Raw genomic sequence first — 20,113 nt, 5'->3', positions numbered from 1 at the left:
TATCTCTTGAAGAGAGAGTGCTCCAGTTTCAGCCCAAGAGGAGGAAATCGCTCTTGTGGAATGAGCCTTAAAGGCGTCAGGCGGAGGCCGGACAGACAGCAGATGTGCAGAAAAAATGGCTTCCTTAAGCCAATGGGCTATAGTGGCTTTAGACGCTGGAGACCCTCTGCGAGGACCTGACAACAATACAAAAAGGTGATCAGAGGTCCTGAAAGCATTTGACATCTGCAGATACTGCAACAGAGCCCTGCGCACATCCAGAAGGTGCAACTGCCCAAAGGATTCTGGAAACTCCTCCCTAGTAAAGGAGGGCAAATAGGCTGGTTTAGGTGAAACGCTGAAACCACCTTAGGGATGAAGGAAGGCACAGTATGTACCATTACACTGGACTCTGAGAATTGCAGAAAAGGGTCTCGACAGGACAGTGCCTGGAGTTCAGATACCCGTCTCGCCGATGCAATGGCCACAAAAAAGACAGTCTTTAGAGTCACATCCTTCTCCGAAGCTTGCTTCAGCAGCTTGAACGGTGAACACTGAAGAGCCTTTAATATTAGCCCCAGGTTCCAGGCGGGGCAAGGGGCCCGCATAGGAGGCCGGAGCCAAAGCACCCCTCTCAGAAACCGGTCAATGTCCGGATGTGAAGCCAAGGAGAGGCCAACGACCTTCCCCAGAAAGCATGACAATGCTGCCACTTGAACACACAGGGAATTATAGGCCAAGCCTTTTTGTAAACCATCCTGCAGAAAGTCAAGTATCGAAGAGACAGCAGCCCGCATGGGTGTGATCGCTTTAGAAGCACACCAAGCCTCAAACTGGCGCCAGATCCGAGCATAGGCAACGGAAGTGGAACGCTTGCGGGCCTGCAAGAGAGTGGAGATGACCTTGTTAGAATAGCCCTTGTCTCTCAATTGCGCCCTCTCAATAGCCATGCCGTAAGACAAAAGCGGCATGGATCCTCCATGGTCTCCGGGCCCGGCGTCAACAGGTTCGGAACCAGAGGCAAAGGAAGGGGAGCCTCCACCAGCATCCGCTGGAGGTCCGCATACCACGGCCGCCTGGGCCAATCCGGGGCAATAAGGATCACAACTCCTTGATGTAGCCGAATTCGCAGGAGGACTCGCCCTATCAAAGGCCAAGGAGGGAACACATACAGGAGGCCCGGAGGCCAGGGTTGAGCCAAGGATCTGTCTGTCTGCTGAAAAAGCACGGGACTTTGGCATTTGCACTTGACGCCATTAGATCCGCTACGGGCGTTTCCCATTTGGCACAGATCTGAAGAAACACTTCGTCTACCAGTTCCCACTCCGCTGGGTCGATTTGATACCTGCTTAAAAAATCGGCTTGCATGTTGCTCTGACCTGCTATGTGAGCTGCTGACAGAAGCTGCAGATGTAGCTCGGCCCAGTGACAAATTAGAGTGGCCTCTGCGGCCAGTGCTCTGCACTGAGTGCCTCCTTGTCGATTTATGTAGGCCACTGCTGTCGTGTTGTCCGACAGAACTCTGACAGCCAGTCCCTCCAGGGTTTTGTGAAAGGCCAGAAGCGGTGCTCCCCAGCCCTTCAGGATGGCATCCGTTACCACCAGGCACCAATTGGGAAGCGCTAGCGGCATTCCTTGCCGCAGCATGCTGTCTGAGAGCCACCACCCCTTACTGAGTTGGGCCGCAGGGAGCCACGTGAGTCTGTGTTGATAATCCTGGGACAACGGAGACCATCGTTGAAGCAGGGCAATCTGCAGAGGTCTCATATGCACTCTCGCCCATGGCACATCTAAGGTGGCTGTCATCGACCCCCAACTGCTGGACAATGTCCCAAGCTCGCGGGCGAGACATCCTCAGGAGCAGACGGACCTGGTTCTGAAGCTTGCACCGCCTTTGGTCGGGTAGATAAACCCTGAGGCCGCGTCGAACCGGACCCCCAAATATTCTAGAGATTGAGAGGGGGTCAGGTGACTTTTGGCTATATTGATGAGCCAGCCCAAAGATTGCAGTACTGAGACCATTCTGGCTGTGACATGGTGACTCTCTTTTGCAGAGTCTGCTCTGATGAGCCAGTCGTCTAGGTACGGGTGAACCCGGATACCTTCTCGCCTGAGAAAGGCAGCTACTACCACCATTACCTTTGAAAAGGTTTGGGGAGCTGTGGCGAGGCCAAAAGGCAAGGCCCGAAACTGGAAATGTCTTCCCAACACCGCAAATCGGAGGAACCGTTGGTGCGGGGGCCAAATAGGTATGTGCAAGTAAGCTTCTTTTAAGTCCAGAGATGTGAGGAACTCTCCTGGCTGTACCGCCGCAATGACGGAGCGCAGGGTTTCCATGTGAAAATGCCGCACTCTCAGAGACTTGTTGACTTCCTTCAAGTCGAGAATGGGCCGAAAAGACCCGCCTTTTTTGCGGCACCACAAAGTAAATGCAAGACTTGTAGGGTCTCCTCTACCGCTGCCTGTTTGACGGCAGTACCGCATCGGGACTCCAAAAACACGTCTCTCACCTGGGCATTGAATTCCAATCGGTAACCTTCTCTGATCAGGTCAAGGACCCACTGATCCGAGGTAATCTTGGTCCACTCCTCTAGAAAGAGGGAAAGGCATCCTCCTACAGCTGTAAAGGAGGAGTGGACCAGCGCACCATCATTGAAAGGGTTGTCCTTGAACTCCAAGCCTAGCACCGGCCGCTGCGTATCGCTTGTCCGAGCGAAAGGAGTTCCTCTGCTGAAAACGGACATGTTGAGTAAACCCAGCAGAGCGCCCCGGGCGATACCTTCCAGCTTCACGGAAGCGAGGTCTAGAGGAGGAGGGAACCACCTGACCCTTGGAAGAAGGCCGCGGCCTATCCTCAGGTAACCGCTGGGATCCTCTCCAACTCCTCTCCAAATAACAGAAGTCCCCGAAAGGGCAACTTCACCAGCCTTTGCTTACAGGCCATGTCAGCCGCCCAATGCCGTAGCCATAGAAGGTGGCGGGCGGACACCGCTACAGGCATCTGTTTAGTCAAAACTCTGACCAGATCATAGAGGGTGTCAGCTAAAAATGACAAGGCCGACTCCATGCGCAGTGCAACCTCAGCGAGGGAGTCTGCACCATCCACGGGCTGTTCCACTGCCTGTTGTAACCAAGAAAGGGGGGGGAGGGAGGTGCGCCACTCTCAGACAGGGAATTTACCCGTCTATGTTTAGCGTGCATCCAACGTTCAGGGGCATCCACTTCTGACATCTGCCCCGGGCCATCATCAGTCAGAGGGAGACCAGGTAGCAACGCAGTGTCAGACACCTACGGCAGCTCTTTTCAGCATGAAGGCTTTATGTAAAATAAGCACAAACGCAGGGGAGAAAAACTCAGCCTAACCTCCCGTCTCCAAATTAGGAGCTACGGGGAATGGAGCTCCTCTGGTAGCCTTGGCTCGAGGCGCCTCTCTGCTCACAGACTCCTCTGCAACCGCGGGGGTCGAGCCATGCAGCGCTTCCAAGATGGCGCCCGCTGCCAGCTCCGTTGAGCGGGACGACTCATCGCTCGCCATGCTCGTACTGGCTCTACCGTCTCTACAGCACGTTTTACAGAGCCCCGCTGCTGATCTGCGCTTGCCACAACAGGAACAGCGCTTAACTCCTTCAGCAGCCATCGCCGAAAAGCGGCAGACTAAAATACAAAATGGCGGCTTCGCGCCAAATCACCCCGATCGGTAACGCTGTCCGCGGGCCCTCCCCGGTGGAGCTGAGTACCGCTCTTACCTCAAAGGACCCAGTCCACCAAGCTCCGGTCACGCTGCACGTCAATAAAAGCCTCAGAATAGCAGCGCATAAAAAGCGCGTTTTTTTTTTTAACGCTGTGAGGAAAGTTGGAGGCAAACAGCTACAGAGGTACTCTGGAGGCAAGTAGAGGGTGGGAAAGGCAGGGACAGGGCGAACCTATATGCCTACATCCACAAGGGGGAAGTGGGAAAGGGCGAACCTATGTGCCTGCATCCACAATGGGTAAGGCAGGGAAAGGGCGGACCTATGTGCCTTTAAAGTGGGCACCACCAGCCACAACACCCCAGCTTAACTGGCCAAGCACAGGAGCCTCCCCAGGCAGAAATTTTCAAGGAGCTGAACAAGCTGCGTCCTACCCTGCTGGGAGATAGAGAAATACTGAGAGGCAGATGGAGCTAGCCATCCTAGAGGCACTATGGATTTCAGTGTTCTCTATCTCTCCCTGCTGGTAGGTGGACACAACCCATTCGTAATGGATTCATCTGCTGCTGATGACAAGGAAAAAACATTTACAAAATTAAAATCTTTATCCATCCAATCTCTGATAAAGGGCACTTGCCTGGCAGATCCATGACTGTTTCTGTACTGTATTGTATTTTTTTTGTGTCCAATAATCTCTTACCAAGGATATCTGATTATGCAATGATTGTAGACTGTTTGGGCCAGTCTCATGTCTGGAAATTGGGGGCCTGTTAGACTTTATCTATCCCTTGAGTGGAAAGGGCCAAAGGCAACAGATGCCCTGGAGGGTCATCAAGTTGTTGGGGCTTCTACAGCAGTTAAACTACTAAGGCCATTATAAAAGGCCAAATAGTGCAAACTTTATAGGCTGACCATGATGGTTTCGCATTTACAGTGTTATCAGGAGTGCCATTAGAGGCACCCCAGTGGTCTTCCACATTCAACTGACTCCCTTTTTGCTCCAAACCTTTGGACACTCATGAGGGGTTTGGTAGGCAGTTACAGTTATTGGTAAGCCGGGGAAAGCATAACGCTTGATGTGAGTTTTGGCAATTTTAAAATACTGAATTATGCAAATATGTTTAAAATGTCTTCAAAAGCAAAATAAAAACATCTCTTTATAAATTTAATTGTTACCTAAAATTCAGAGCTTCTGCAACTCTCTGGCATATGCCAAAGAAGGGTTAAGGTTAGCATCACCTGAAGAAGTCATTGCTACCCAGAACTTTTCAGTATTCTGATGCTAAATACCTTAATGTTTATGAATTGTAAGGGTTATCTGGCTTTTGCTATACTGTGTCATTTTGCTGTTATGTTGGGTCTCTAATATTTCTGCCCTGCAGAAGGGGGAGACAAACAGGGAGAGAAAAGCAGATACAAGAGAAGACACAGTTAACTGATAAGAAAGCTGGAATAAACAAACATACAGGATCAACAGGTCACTTGATGCACATCAACCAAATCACAGAGGAATATAGCAAATTCTTGGCGGTGGCATCACACTTCACTCTTCAGAGTGGTTTAAATACATCACTTACTGGTCTCAAGTGATTGCTGGGAAGATTAAAGGCATCTGCCATAGCACAGGCAATCTCATATTTGGTCATCTGTTCATTACTAGACCAATGGAATATTCCCTTTAGAGAAGGATCCTAGAAAAAAGCATAGATGAAAATTGGTCTTTCAGCAAAAATAAAACCATATGATTTGAAAGTGAATTATGAAATTTGTTTCAGAGGACAAATTTGTTTCTTAACCATCTTTTTGTAGGGGTATGAGCCCCTGCTACAAATAGAGCTTGCCAACCTGTACCTGATGTATTCTGAATACTTATCATCAATCTGGTAGTGCCTGGTGCTTCACAAAGAGATCTTTGCTATGAGTGAAGCTGCCAGCTCCACGGCCAAAGTTGGAAATTGATCACAACTTGGATCCAACCCAGCCAGGACATGCACTCAGGTGGTGGTCAACCGACACCTGACTCCAGCCAAGGATTTCCAGGCAGTATCTACAAAAAAAGGAAGGTCAGTGCCTACTGGAAAACCTCCTCAAGCACGCTGCGGGAAGGGAGAGCAGTGCCAAGCAACACCAACAGACCCCTGGGACAGCTGATACATATGCTGCTTCTAGTTGTAGGAGCGCACTGAGCCAGCAGTGGGGGATCCTTGAGGAGTCCCATCCAGAGTTTGGCGCCACGAGGCGGAGCGTGAACCTCCTCAAGCAGGCCGCGGGAAGGGGAGTCTCTGCATCAGAAAATTGCAGAATGGTGCCTGCGGACCTCTGAGATGCGGGAGGCAAGGCCGACTCGGGTCACTTCTAGCAGGAGATCTGCAAGGGAGTCCCACTCTTGGTGATTGGCACCTTGAGGCGGAGAGCTGACATCGAACCCATAGGAGACTGACTGCTTTACATGCACACTCACCCGCGCCTCGAAGGGAGTCTCTTTCTTCGTGCCCGACGAGTAAGGAGTCCATTAAATGTGACTGGCGCCTGCAGACAACAATCATCTCGGGAACAAACGGTGGGTGAACTAGGGTGAGTGCTGTGGGTCAGTATTGGGGTGGGATGGCCTGGAGAGGTGAGAAAACTGGAGGGAGCACTGCCATTGCTGGGGAGTGGAAGGGCAAAAAAAAAAAAAAAAAAAACCCACCACCACATGCGTTTGTAGACCCAACTGCCACTTTGCAGTAACCTTTAAGTAGGAAACTGACTTGCAGTGAGGATGCTAAGACTGAGCTGAGTGATCCACCCAAGCATCAAATGAAGAAGTCATTGCTTCACAGAACATTTCAGTATTCTGATACTAAATACCTTAATGTTTATGAAATGTAAGGGTTATATGGCTTCTGCTAAACTGTGTCATTTTGCTGTTATCTTGGGTTTCTAATACCCATGCCTGCCCTGCAGAAGGGGGAGACAAACAGGGAGAGTAAAGCAGAGGCAAGATATAACACAGTTAAGAAAGAGGGAATAAACAAACATACAGGAACTACTGATACATAACCAGCTCTGACCATACATATTTCTCTAGGAAAAGACATAACATTCACATACTGGGTAATACAGGAATAACTAACCAATAGTTGTTTTTCAGGTCCAGAGAACAACCGATGCAGCTCTACCAAAAGTCCCACATCATATCTCAAAATGGCTAATATTAGAACATGGGACTACTACTACGTGTTAATACTACGGATAACTGGGCTACAAAAGCCACCTCATTCAATGAATGGTACAAAATCCCTGTAGTCATCTCAGATAGACAATGCCCCCACCACCAACTGGACAGACCAAACTATAAAATCTAAAACAAAAGAGAACAACATCCCAACCAATACTAAAAAGACAAAATATGAACAATCACGATAACCATAACATCAAAACAAGATAGAACGCACAGACAATTACAAACACCAACAAGGATACATACGTACCCATTCCTATAGGTTATATAAACGCGGGGTCAGCCATAATTAGAGATTGGATTGAAACTGAACAGGTATAGTATTCATAACAGAAATGTGGCTGCACCTTCGACCCAGTACTGCATGACTTATACCCACAGAGATGTAAAGTAACACACATAAACAGAACCAAAAAGAAAGGAGGTGGGATGGCCTTAATAAATAAATCCTTTTTCTCAGTAGAAACCACAGTTGAACAAATATCCACTGCAACTGAAATTCTGGCAAGCAAAATCACAGACTCAACATTAACTGGCCAATTATGCTGCATACTTTTCTATCGCCCTCCAGGTAGCTGGTCCAACGCGCAAGATGACTTCATGGACTTTATATCAAACATTTGCATTAACTTCTCGAATGTCCTTCTACCAAGCGACACCAACACTAGGTTTTTAAAAATCTTCCTGAACCAATGGAACCTCAAAACAGCACCAGTCACACCATTTCATGTGAAAGGTCACATACTAGCTCACAAGTTCTCAACCAATAACAGCCACATAATAGAAAATCTTAACTAGGCAGAGGTGCCATGGTCAGATCATAATAAACTCACTTTCACCAATGGAAAGAGAATGGCAAAAAGAGGGAAACGAGGACACTACACACTGTCCTTGGTGGATACTCGCAGCTTCTGGTCAACAGCGCAGAATGATCAAATGAACATAACACTTCACGAGGAACTGGGATGAACTAAGCAGAAAAACACTGAATGAAATAGCACCACTCAAAATTAAAACAAAAAGGAAAAGACAACCATGTCCCTGGTTGAAAAGCTCTGCAGGAAACTGGAAAGAAAATGGTCCAAAACCAAATCAGACATTAACAAAACTACATGGAGAAAAGCCCTAAGTACAAACACAACATAAAAAGAGCTAACGCAGAATACTACTGCTAACATCAAATGAAACACCACCAAAAAACATAATAAAAAGAAGATCAAACCTTGACGCTACACAAATAACCCTCTTAGCTTTCTTACACAAATGTGAAATCAACAACGATCATATCAAAGCAGACAATCTGATCATCCTTCAAGACACCTTCAAACAACTCAGTAAAGACACTATTGACAAAATATGCACACGCCAACTGCCTACTAGACAGCTGCCCAAACTATATGATGAAAAACCCACCGGACTGGTTCACTAAATGCTTAAGAGAACGCACAGGATATATGTTCTCAAAAGGTAATTTTTCCTTCTGATAAAGGCAACATCATACCCACTCCAATCTGTAAAAAAACGACACCAGCAAGATCAATGAAATCGCAAACTATAGATCCGTGGCCTCAATACCATTACTGACCAAAACGATGGAGGGACTAGTAGAACAACAACTAATAGAACACCTAACACACTTCTCAGTCCTCCACAGCTCTCAATCAGGCTTCAGACCATTACACAGTACTGAAATAGTTATAACCACCCTGATAACAAAATTCAGAATAATACGCCAAGGTCAGTCCATACTACTACTACAATTGGATATGCTAAGTGCCTTCGACCTATTAGACCACACAACATAGCAGTAGCGGCGTGGTTCAATGGCTTCCTAAAAACCAGGTCTTACCCAGTCAAGCTGTCCAATCAGTTCTCAGCCCCCAGATCTCTGAATGTGGGGTGCCACAGGGTTCCTCAATATCACCAATACTACTGATAGCATCACTTGGCAAGAAATTGGAAAAAACGGGATTTATCCATTTATATATGCCGACGATGTTACCATCTATCAACCTTTCATCACTGAGACAGTGGATAAAGTTAAAAAAGGGCTGGACCTTATGGAAAACTGGGCCACAACAGTCAAACTTTTGAGACAAAACCAAATTCCTGTTTTTATCCAGCATGCACAAACCTACCACTTACCAAAACATCACAACAGACAATTGAAACACAACTAAAAATACTAGGAATTATTCTCGACAAACACCTGTCTCTCGAAAACTAGGTTTCTGCAGTCACATCAAAAAGTTTCAAAACACTGGAAACTGAGAAGAAACAGAGTTTCCCCAATCATTCCGTCTCATAGTATAGCCGCTGATACTGTCCCAAGTAGACTATTGTAATGCAGCATAAGCAGGATGTTAAAAAGAAAAACAACTTACTGCATCACTGCAGACCGTCCAAAACATGGCAGCAAGATTGATATTAAAAAAAAAATCAAACTATGAAAGAGCAACCCCATTACTCCCCATCAAAGCCAAACTGTTTTTCAAAACCAGCATAATCATCTACAAAATACTGTTTTGCATGTCTCCAGATTACATACTAGACCTGATAACACTGTCAGCAAGAACTGCAAACCCAAAAACCAGGGGTTACTTACTACTCCACCTTCCCAACTGTTAAAAAAAAATAAATTAAAAAAATGCTACAAATCTATCTACACAGCGAGATTCAGCTATCCTGGTGTAAAATGGTGGAACTCAATTCCCAAGGTCATAAGAAGCATCACAAACTACCACCAGATCAGAAAATAACTAAAGACCTACCTTTTCAAGAAATTCTACAAGTAATCTGTACACACTAATACTTCATTAATCATTCTGTAATAACACTGCACTAAACAACCTTGTAACTAAAACGCATCAATATAATCTCTAATTGTTAAATGTAAGCCACACTGAACCAAAACTGTGGGATACAAGCATGAATAAACTTTGAGACATGCTTGTTCTAATTAAAGACATTTACATGTTCGAGTATGCTTGTATCTTCGTTGGACAATCCAGCAAGACCATGAAATGTTCCTAGCATCCAGAGTAACATCAGAAGACATTCTTGTGGTTTTGCAAGCCATAATATAAAGGGCACAATCAATTACCTTCTGCAAAGCTATCAGATCCTTGGAGTTATTTCTGATGACACAAATGATATAAGAGGGGCACCCTCCAGGACCTTTTACCTTAGCCTCTTTAGACTCTCTACAACTTTTTATCTCGCCTGTTCAACTATGTTAGAACCAGCACTGTTGTGACTACTGCAAGCAGTTCCAGCTGTTCCCAGGAGCCAGAGACGTGCACTCCCACTGGGGTATAAACAGAAACACTTATTCTGATTTTAGGGAACTGTGTGTTTGTTCCAACTAATTTTTGGTAAGAGTGAGTTTTCTTCTCAAACAGCCTTGATTAAGAACACTTCTTCTATTTGAACATTTCTTTCTCGTAAACAGTCATTTGCCAATATCATATTCATGTAAATAAATTCTTTGTTTTTTTTATTATAGGTGAATTCAGAAAACAGTTTGGATGTGGTGTTTATTATACAGACTGCATACCATAATATTTATTTCATCCATGTCTTATCCTACTAGAATTAATGGCATGCACTTACTTTTGCTACATTTTGTTAGACTAATTACAACACAGTGTTCCTGGAAAATACTTACTTGAAGTCTCCTCTCTGCTAGTTGCCGACACACACTGGCTACATCCTTTACATGAGTAGGAAACCTCTGCTGCCAATGGTCCATGTTGGCTGGCTTATTGCTGAACTGTACTTTATCAAATAGGATGGTTACAGCACTTTCTTCCAGCTTTTCCACATCTCCATACAATATAGGAACTCTAAGCACTGCAGCTCCTGGTAAAATATCATAAAGGGTCTTGATACCAGCTTAAACATCCACAAGTATTAAATGAATTTCTTTGCCTTTTTCAGAACTAAAACTCTGAGCTCTGCTCCAGCTGGAATAACATCCAAGGGCCCATCACTGGCCAGTGAGACACAGCTATTCTGTCTGTGGTTTCTACAATATGTACCACAATAATCTGGAATGGGCACCATATCAGATTAATGTTTTTTAAACCAAATGCCATTCCTATAATACAAAATATGTACAATTTCTATTGTAGGTTTAATTCTTAACATTGACATATAAGGGTTGGAAGTTTCCATCCAATTCACTAATCCAATCCTCATTTTACCCCAGAAGGATAGCTCTGATTACCTAAGATAAATCAAATTGTCTATTATATGTTATCTTGATTTACAGTAAACAAAATATAGTAAAAAATACATCAGGCAAAGAGATGACTGAGGGGAGATATGATTGAGGTCTGCACAATCCTGAGTGGTGTAGAACGAGTAGAAGTAAATTGATTTTTTTCTTTTTCAAAAAGTACAAAGACTCAATGAAGTTACATGGAAACACTTAAAACAAAGAGGAGATATTTACATAGTAACATAGTAGGTGACAGCAGAAAAAGACCTGTACGGTCCATCCAGTCTGTCCAACAAGATAAACTCATATGCGCTACTTTATATGTATACCTGACCTTGATTTGTATCTACCATTTTCAGGGCACAGAACGTAGGAGTCTGCCCAGTACTAGCCTTGCCTCCCAACCACTGGCGCTGCCACCCAATCTCCGCTAAGCTTCTGAGGATCCCTTCCTTCTGAACAGGATTCCTTTATGTTTATCCCACGCATTTTTGAATTCCATTACCGTTTTCATCTCCACCACCTCCCACGGGAGGGCATTCCAAGCATCAACCACTCTCTCCGTGAAAAAATACTTCCTGACATTTTTCATGAGTCTGCCCCCCTTCAATCTCATTTCATGTCCTCTAGTTCTACCGCCTTCCCATCTCTGGAACAGGTTAGTTTGCGGATTAATACCTTTCAAATATTTGAACGTCTGTATCATATCACCCCCGTTTCTCCTTTCCTCCAGAGTTTACATGTTCAGGTCAGTAAGTCTCTCCTCATATGTTTTGTAATGCAAATCCCATACCATTTTTGTAGCTTTTCTTTGTACCACTTCAATTTTTTTTACATCCTTAGCAGGATATGGCCTCCAAAACTGAACACAATACTCCAGGTGGGGCCTCACCAACGACAGGGGCATCAACACCTACTTTTTTTATGCTGGTCACACCTCTCCCTATACAGCCTAGCAACCTTCTGGCTATGGTTACCGCCTTGTCACACTGTTTTGTCGCCTTCAGATCCTCAGATACTATCACCCCAAGATCCCTCTCCCCGTCTATACATATCAGACTCTCACCGCCTAACACATACGTCTCCCGTGGATTTCTACTCCCTAAGTGCATCACTTTGCATTCAATTTTAATTGCCAAACATTAGACCATTCTTCTAGCTTCTGCAGATCTTTTTTCATGTTTTCCACTCCCTCCAGGGTGTCCACTCTTACAAATCATTGGCAAAAAGGCAAACTTTACCTTCTAACCCTTCGACAATGTCACTCACAAATATATTGAACAGAATCGGCCCCAGCACCGATCCCTGAGGCACTCCACTACTCACCTTTCCCTCATCCCAGCGAATTCCATTAACCACCACCCTCTGGCGTCTGTCCGTCAACCAGTTCCTAATCCAGTTCACCATGTCGGGCCCTATCTTCAACCTGTCAAGTTTATTCAAGAGCCTCCTGTCGGGAATCGTGTCAAAAGCTTTGCTGAAATCTAAGTAGATTACATCTATAGCACGTTCCTGATTCAATTCTCCGGTCACCCAGTCAAAAGAATTCAATGAGATTCGTTTGGCACGATCTACCTTTGGTAAAACCATGTTGTCTCGGATCTTGTAACTTATTGGCTTCCAGGAAATTCACTATCCTTTCCTTCAGCATCACTTCCATTACTTTTCCAGTAACCGAAGTGAGGCTTACTGGCCTGTAGTTTCCAGCTTCTTCCCTATCACCACTTTTGTGAAGAAGGACCACATCTGCTGTTCTCCAATTCCACGGAACCTCTCCCGTCTCCAAGGATTTATTAAACAAATCTTTAAGAGGACCCGCCAGAACTTCTCTGAGCTCCCTCAATATCCTGGGGTGGATCCCGTCCGGTCCAGTCCACCTTTAGATTTTCAAGTTGTTCATACACACTCGCTTCCGTGAACGGTGCTATATCCGCTCCATTCTCATATGTACTTTTGCCAATCAATCGTGGTCCTTCTCCAGGATTTTCTTCAGTGAAAACAGAACAAAAGTATTTGTTTAGCAAATTTGCTTTTCTTTCATCATTATCCACATAGCAGTTCGCATCATCTTTCAGTCTCACAATTCCATTTTTAGTCTTCCTCCTTTTACTAATATACCTGAAGAAATTTTTGTCGCCCCTCTTTACATTTCTAGTCATTTGTTCTTCCGCTTTTGCCAGACGTATCTCTCTCTTGGCTTCTTTCAGTTTCATCTGGTATTCCTCTCTGTTCCTCTTCTTGAGTTTTTCTGTATTTCATGAACGCCAATTCTTTAGCCTTTATTTTCTCAGCCACTTGCTCAGAAAACCATATGAGTTTCCTTTTTCTCTTGCTTTTATTTACTCACTTACATAAAGGTTTGTGGCCATATTTATAGCTTCTTTCAGCCTGGACCACTGCCCTTCCACTTCTCATATAGTTAAGCTCTGGAACTCTGCCGGAGAATGTAGTAACAGCGGTTAGTGTATCTGGGTTTAAAAAAGATTTGTACAAGTTCCTGGAGGAAAAGTCCATAGTCTGCTATTGCCAATGGTCTATGTTGGCTGGCTTATAGCTGAACTGTACTTTATCAAATAGGATAGTCACAGCACTTTCTTCCAGCTTTTCCACATCTCCATACAATATAGGAACTCTAAAGCACTGTAGCTCCTGGTAAAATATCACTGCTTGCCCTGGGATTGGTAGTATGGAGCATTGCCACGATTTGGGTTTCTGCCAGGTACTTGTGACCTGGATTGGCCACTATTGGGAACAGGATACTGGGCTAGATGGACCACTGGACTGACCCAGTATGACTATTCTTATGTTTTCATGCTCTTATAGGTTGCCAGGCTTACTTAACAGCATCAGATAAAAATGTGTTGAAATATGAAAGAAAACTTCAAGAATCCATTTCCATTATTAAATTTGGACAAGCAGACACGGATCCAAAATGGCGTTCGGGAAGGACGTGTGAGCAGCAGCTCCTGACCCACTACAGAACTCAATTAAGTGAGAACTTTCTCTAACCCATTATGGGGAAGAGAAAAGGGAAACCCAGTATGCCTACCTTCACAGGCCAGGTAAATCCCTCTTCCACCTGACTTTAGAAGAGTTGGGTATGCTGCCACTGGGGATTCGGGTTGACGCTTCAAGGGGTCCAACGGAAACATCGGACCTTAGCGTTGAGGGTGTGACACTGAGTCCCCCTCCGATGACAACACCTTCAAGACCCAGAGGAGATACGATGGCTAGGGCGATACAACCGGCTGTGAACCACGGAAGTGGAACTCCAGCGGCTGTGAGTGGAGACTCCGTAGCTACTTCGTCGCCAGTGGAAACAACACTCCAAGCAGGTCTGGTGATACAAACTCCCCTGTCTGTGGAGTGGCCTAGTGGTTAGGGTAGTGGACTTTGGTCCTGGGGAACTGAGGAACTGAGTTCAATTCCCACTTCAGGCACAGGCAGCTCCTTGTGACTCGGGGCAAGTCAATTAACCCTCCATTGCCCCACGTAAGCCGCATTGAGCCTGCCATGAGTGGGAATGTGCGGGGTACAAATGTAACAAAAAAAAAAAAGTCGGGGCGAACCCTTTGTGAGCCTTGGAGAGATTGTGAAACCTCCTGTTGTCACAATGGATTCAATTTGGGAAGCGATCCAGGGCTTAAATGCCACGCTACAACAAGTTGCAGGTTCCCTATGAGGAGAGGTGGTGGAATTATCTCAAGCTCAAAACGTTTTGTCTGGTAAGGTGACAGACTAGACTACCAAGATGGACTCTTTAGAAAACGAGGTAATATCTGTTAAAACTTCTTTACTAGCTGTTATTAAGGACAATAACTTCCAAAGGCGAAAAACTGATTATATGGAGAATCAATTGACAAGGAATAATCTACGTTTCTTGAATTTTCCTAAGTCCCCACTTGTTCCTGCTAAAGAAATGTTAAAAAAAATACTTTATTGAAGTGCTGGGTCTCCCCCCCCAGAAAGTTTTCCTCCATTAACAAAAGTGCAATATATTTCTGGTGCTGGAACAAGAAGAGTATCTCAAACCCCTCAACCTGATTTAAACTTAACACAATTTCTTGAGAGTTCATTGGAAGTTATTACTGAAAGGACAACATTGCTGGTGTCATTTGCACTAGAACTGGACCACAATAATATATTTAGACTTTTTTTCCGCCATATCAATACTTCTTTCCTTGGATCAAAAATTCAAGTTTTTCCTGATCTCTCCAGAGATACACAAAAAAGAAGAAAAGGTTTTTTTTTATTGATGAAATCAAGAATCCTTCATTTGGGAAGGACCTTCATACTTAAATTTCCTTGTAAATGTTATATTTCTTTGGAATCCACGAACTATATTTTCTTTGACCCAGGAAAGTTGTTAGAATTTATTGTTAGTAAAAAGTAATGTGGTATTAGCCCTGGCTTATAACGCTAAATCGTCTGCGTCAACTTAAATTCCTTCCATCCTTTAGAAAATGTTTTCTTTTACAGTTTAATTGTGTTATATATATGGTAATTTCCTAGTTCTTGGATCTCTTAATGTGGACTAACTTATAATTTATATAGTGCCTCAGTTGATCTATTTTCATAATTTCTTCACTTTTCTGTAATTTCAAGATTTAGGTATTTTGCATAAATGTAAAGTTGAAAAATTTATACATAAATAAAAAAAAAAAAAAAAATTGGACAAGCATTCCAATGTATAGAAGGAATTAGAGAATCCTCCAATACTAAAGGGGAAGGAAGCAACAGAATTTAACAAGAGAAAAAAAATCAAAGAATTAGATCGGAAGGTGAAGATCCACAAGTGGCAAATTCTTAAGTACGGAGGAAAATATAAAGTGTTACTTCTGAAACCATCTGTTAATAAAAACTAGGCACGTGAATGAGAGCTGAATTGAAAGCTAAGGATGAGCGATTGATAGCTGTAGCAGATTACAGCAAACACAGAAACCACTGGTACAACAAACAGCTGTAGATTCTGTAAGAGAGAGATGGCTGTGAAGTTCTAATGGCAGACAATCTCTATAAACAAAGGCACATCTCAACTATTGGAAGCTTTGCAAACACTACAACACAGCTGTACTAGAATAGCACTAGGATCCTGGAGAAATGTCATCTTGCCACACATCTTCTTTCCTTTATAGTTTATTAGCCTTGCAGAAATCAAGTATCAAAGCGGTTTACAATTGTTCAGTAAAATACCAAAAATAAAAATGACAACAGAACTACATTAAAATAGGAAAGCACGGAGATCACGTGGTGCCATGAGCTAGGCGGCAGCAGCTGGCGAGAGCTCCGGAGCCCCCATCCCACCACTAAATATAATACCAGACATTAGCACCTTTTTTCTTCGTCTGCTCGGGAAACTTAACACGTATGGACAGATATTTAAGAAATAATCCGGCCGGAATGGCGCAACGCTCCGCCAAAAAAGAAAAAACGAAATTGAGCGGAGAGGAACCCAAGATGGCCGACGACATGGCGGTGGCGGCAAAAGAATTCACCGAGGCGCAATTAGACCAATTAACAGCAGCCATCGCAAAGGCCTGGGAGCCTAAATGGGCGGCCCTGGACCGTAAGCTTGAAGGCTTTAACTCACAGCTCGATGGGCTAAAAATGCAGGTGGCGGACGCAGAGGCCCGGATATCTGCATTGGAAGATGATTCCCAGGGCTATGCTCCTGATATCGCCGCGCTAAAACAGCAATTCTCTGAGCAGGCGAGTAAGATCGACGATATTGAAAATCGCGCCCGACGAAATAATATCCGTATCGTAGGATTGGAGGAATCCCTCCCGGAACGCAACCTAGAGGTATGGCTGGAAAATTGGCTCTCCAAAGAACTTGCCTTAACAGATACAATGGGCGCGCTGGTAATTGAAAGGGCCCATCGTGTAGGCCGGAAACGGGAGACTCAGAACAGGCCGCGTGTTGTTGTAGCGAAGATCCTGAATTAGACATAAAATTGAAATCTTACAGGGATTTAGACTTAAAAGAGACTCAAGCACAACGGGAGGAGCGTTTTGATCTTCCAAGACTTCTCAGCAGACGTACAGGAGCGGCGGAGACAATACCATCCGTTGTGCACAACCCTGGTAGCGAAGAAGATCCGCTTTGCAGTGCAGTACCCGGCGAGACTCAGAGTCATGATAAAAGACACATGGCAGACATTTAACTCGGAGACTGAAGCTAAAAAATTTTTGGTAGACCATAACATCATTGAATCTCTGTAATGCGGCTCTGAGCCCAGTGAGTAAGTGAAATATTAGAAAGCCTGATGCAGATAATTGCACAGTTATCAATATGAAGGTTATTGTTGCAGTTTGCAGGTGGGATGGGGACCCCAGGCTCAAAAACGGGATCTACAATTCTTCCCCTGACTACTAAGGGGAGGGAGTGGGTCAACTGGAGGGGAAGGGAAGGTTGGGGGAGGGGAAGGGGAATTTCCTGTAACTTTGTAAGTTTGTGTATGCTGTGGATGGCTATATGGCAGACAAAAGCAGATGGGTTTGGGGAGAGGCCAAAAGTTAAGGAAACCCAATTAGAGCAGGCCGCTCTGGATCCTCTGGGGGGAGATGAAGGGATAACAGTATGCCAGCCCGGATAATATCATGGAACGTGGGGGGTATTAGCAACCCCATAAAAAGAGCAAAAATATTGCAAGCGCTAAACAGACACAGGGCAGACGTGGCCTGCTTGCAAGAAACACGATTGACTGAGATAGAACACTCAAAATTGCGTAGAAGCTGGGTAGGAGAGTGCCACTCAGTAGCAGCGCGGGGGCGGGGGGGAGGCCTAGCTATTCTAATTAGGAAAGGAATATCATGTACCGTGGAGGTGCTTGAACAAGGCAAACAGGGCAGATATCTTGCTGTAAAAATATGGCTTCAAGGGCTTGAATTTATATTAGTAAATTTATATGGCCCGAACGAACATATCCCTGGGTTTCTTAGTGGGCTGGCTAATAGATGTTTACAATATAAAACAACAAAAATAATAGTGATGGGAGATTTCAACCTAGTCTCAGACCCACAACAAGACACTACAAGCTCGTCATCATCCTATTACTTGGGGCAGAGGCGTAAAGAGTTTCTCATGTTCCAAAGAATGTTGGACTTAGTCGATGCATGGAGAATACTACACCCAGGTGAGCGAGAGTATACCCATAGGTCCAGAGCCCATGGCACGATGGCGCGATTAGACCACACAATGGTAGAGCGATCACTATTCTCTATGGTTACTGCAGCAGAGGTAGGCCCGGAGGAGATATCAGATCACTCTGTAATTTGGATAGATCTGGAGATACCCGCAGACAAGCAAGGAGGTGGGGGATGGAGATTCCCAGCGTTCTTGTATAATGATCCACATTTTAAGATATTTCTAAGTAAAAAATGGGAAGATTATGAAAAGAATAACAGTGAATATACTCGGGGCCGAATTAACCTATTCTGGGCTGCATCAAAGGCAGTCCTAAGAGGAGATATTATTGCTTATTGTAGCAGGAGGAAAAAAATACGACTGGCAAGTATCTTGCAGCTAGAACAAAAATTACAGAAGGCAAAAAGGAGACACGCAAATAAACCTAATCAGATAACATTAGATGAGTTAAAAGCCATACAGACCACTTTGAACACCTTGTTGCATGAGCGAGTGACAAGGTCATCTCTTTATTACAAATATCGTTTACACAGATTTGGGAACAAATCAGGAGCCTTGCTGGCACGAATTATTAGAAATTGGGAGGGGCCCCGGGCGATACCTGTTTTGCGGGATGCACAGGGGACGCTCACTAATTCCAGAGCACATATAGGACAAATGTTTACTGAGTACTTTTCGGGTCTCTATGAAGCTAACCCACAGACATTTCAACAACAAACACAAAGATTCCTAGAGGGACTTAACTTGCCCAAGTTAACAGATTTAGAAGCTGAAAAATTAAATGCCCCATTGACCATGTCTGAACTGCAGCAGGCCATTAAATCCCAGAGACTCAGATCGGCACCTGGTCCCGACGGGTTTACAGGGGAATACTATAAGTTACTTCCCCCCAGTGCGCTGTTGACTTTGTTGGGGTTCTACGAAGACGTGATCGATCGAGGTCAGTTTCCCCAATATGCGAATGAGGCCCTGATTACACTGATCCCCAAGCCGGGGAAAGAATTGGATAGAGTGGAGTCCTACCGGCCAATATCGTTGTTGAACGTTGACATAAAATTACTTGCCAAAATTCTAGCCAACCGGTTAGCAGATATTTTACCTAACCTAATAGGCCCAGAGCAGGTAGGATTCGTACAACAGAGACAAGCAACACAAAATGTACGTAGACTGCTGCTGGCTATGGCAACGTGCTCGGAGGAGGGGTGGCCAGCGTTGGTTGTTGCCTTGGATGCAGAAAAGGCATTCGACCAGGTCCGATGGGATTACCTATTTAATGTATTGGGACAGATGGGATTTTCAGGATGGTACCTCCAAGCGCTTAAATCTTTGTACTCTCATCCTACGGCAAGGGTGTTGGTCAATGGGCTCCGTGAAAATGTGTTTAAAATAGAAAAAGGCACTAGGCAGGGCTGCCCCCTCTCGCCCCTGCTCTTTGTATTATCCTTAGAGCCCCTACTGTGTGCACTCCGTGAGGAGGAGAAAATTCGAGGTGTTCTCATAGGGACTCGATGTATCAAGGTGCTGGCATACGCGGACGATCTACTGTTGACCCTGACGGGTCCAGGGCGGTCTGTAAAAGAACTGTTACACAAAATTACACAGTATGGGAAGCTTTCTGGGTTTAAGTTAAATGTGTCCAAGTCTATTGCAATGGGAGTTGGGGCAGATGAGGGGAAAGATTGGGGGGACAGTTTACCTTTTCAGCAAGTGAAGGGCCACATAAAATACCTGGGCGTGGTGGTTCCGGCGGACCTCAATAACTTGTATGATTTTAATATCAACAGGCTTTTGAGAGAGACAGAAGCTAGCCTGAAGGCATGGGCCAGGCTCCCCCTTTCATTGTTAGGCCGCAT

The 20,113-nt window shown here is 44.8% G+C and overlaps 1 protein-coding gene across 2 annotated transcripts in view; it reads right to left on the bottom strand.

Moving 5' to 3' along the window:
• Positions 1-20,113, bottom strand: part of MAT2B (methionine adenosyltransferase 2B) — a 241,285-nt gene that overhangs the window by 15,152 nt on the left and 206,020 nt on the right. For both annotated transcript variants that reach the window (XM_030213643.1, XM_030213642.1), the window contains exons 5-6: positions 10,559-10,752; positions 5,246-5,359 (exon numbers count right to left, since the gene is read on the bottom strand). In XM_030213643.1, coding sequence (XP_030069503.1) covers positions 5,246-5,359; positions 10,559-10,752 — 308 coding nt within the window. The remainder of the gene's footprint in view (positions 1-5,245; positions 5,360-10,558; positions 10,753-20,113) is intronic.

The sequence above is a fragment of the Microcaecilia unicolor genome, chromosome 8 (assembly GCF_901765095.1).
Source record: "Microcaecilia unicolor chromosome 8, aMicUni1.1, whole genome shotgun sequence".
Taxonomy (NCBI): domain Eukaryota; kingdom Metazoa; phylum Chordata; class Amphibia; order Gymnophiona; family Siphonopidae; genus Microcaecilia; species Microcaecilia unicolor.
The sequence above is the reverse complement of the archived record's forward strand: the minus strand, read 5'-3'. Positions and strand labels throughout refer to the sequence as shown.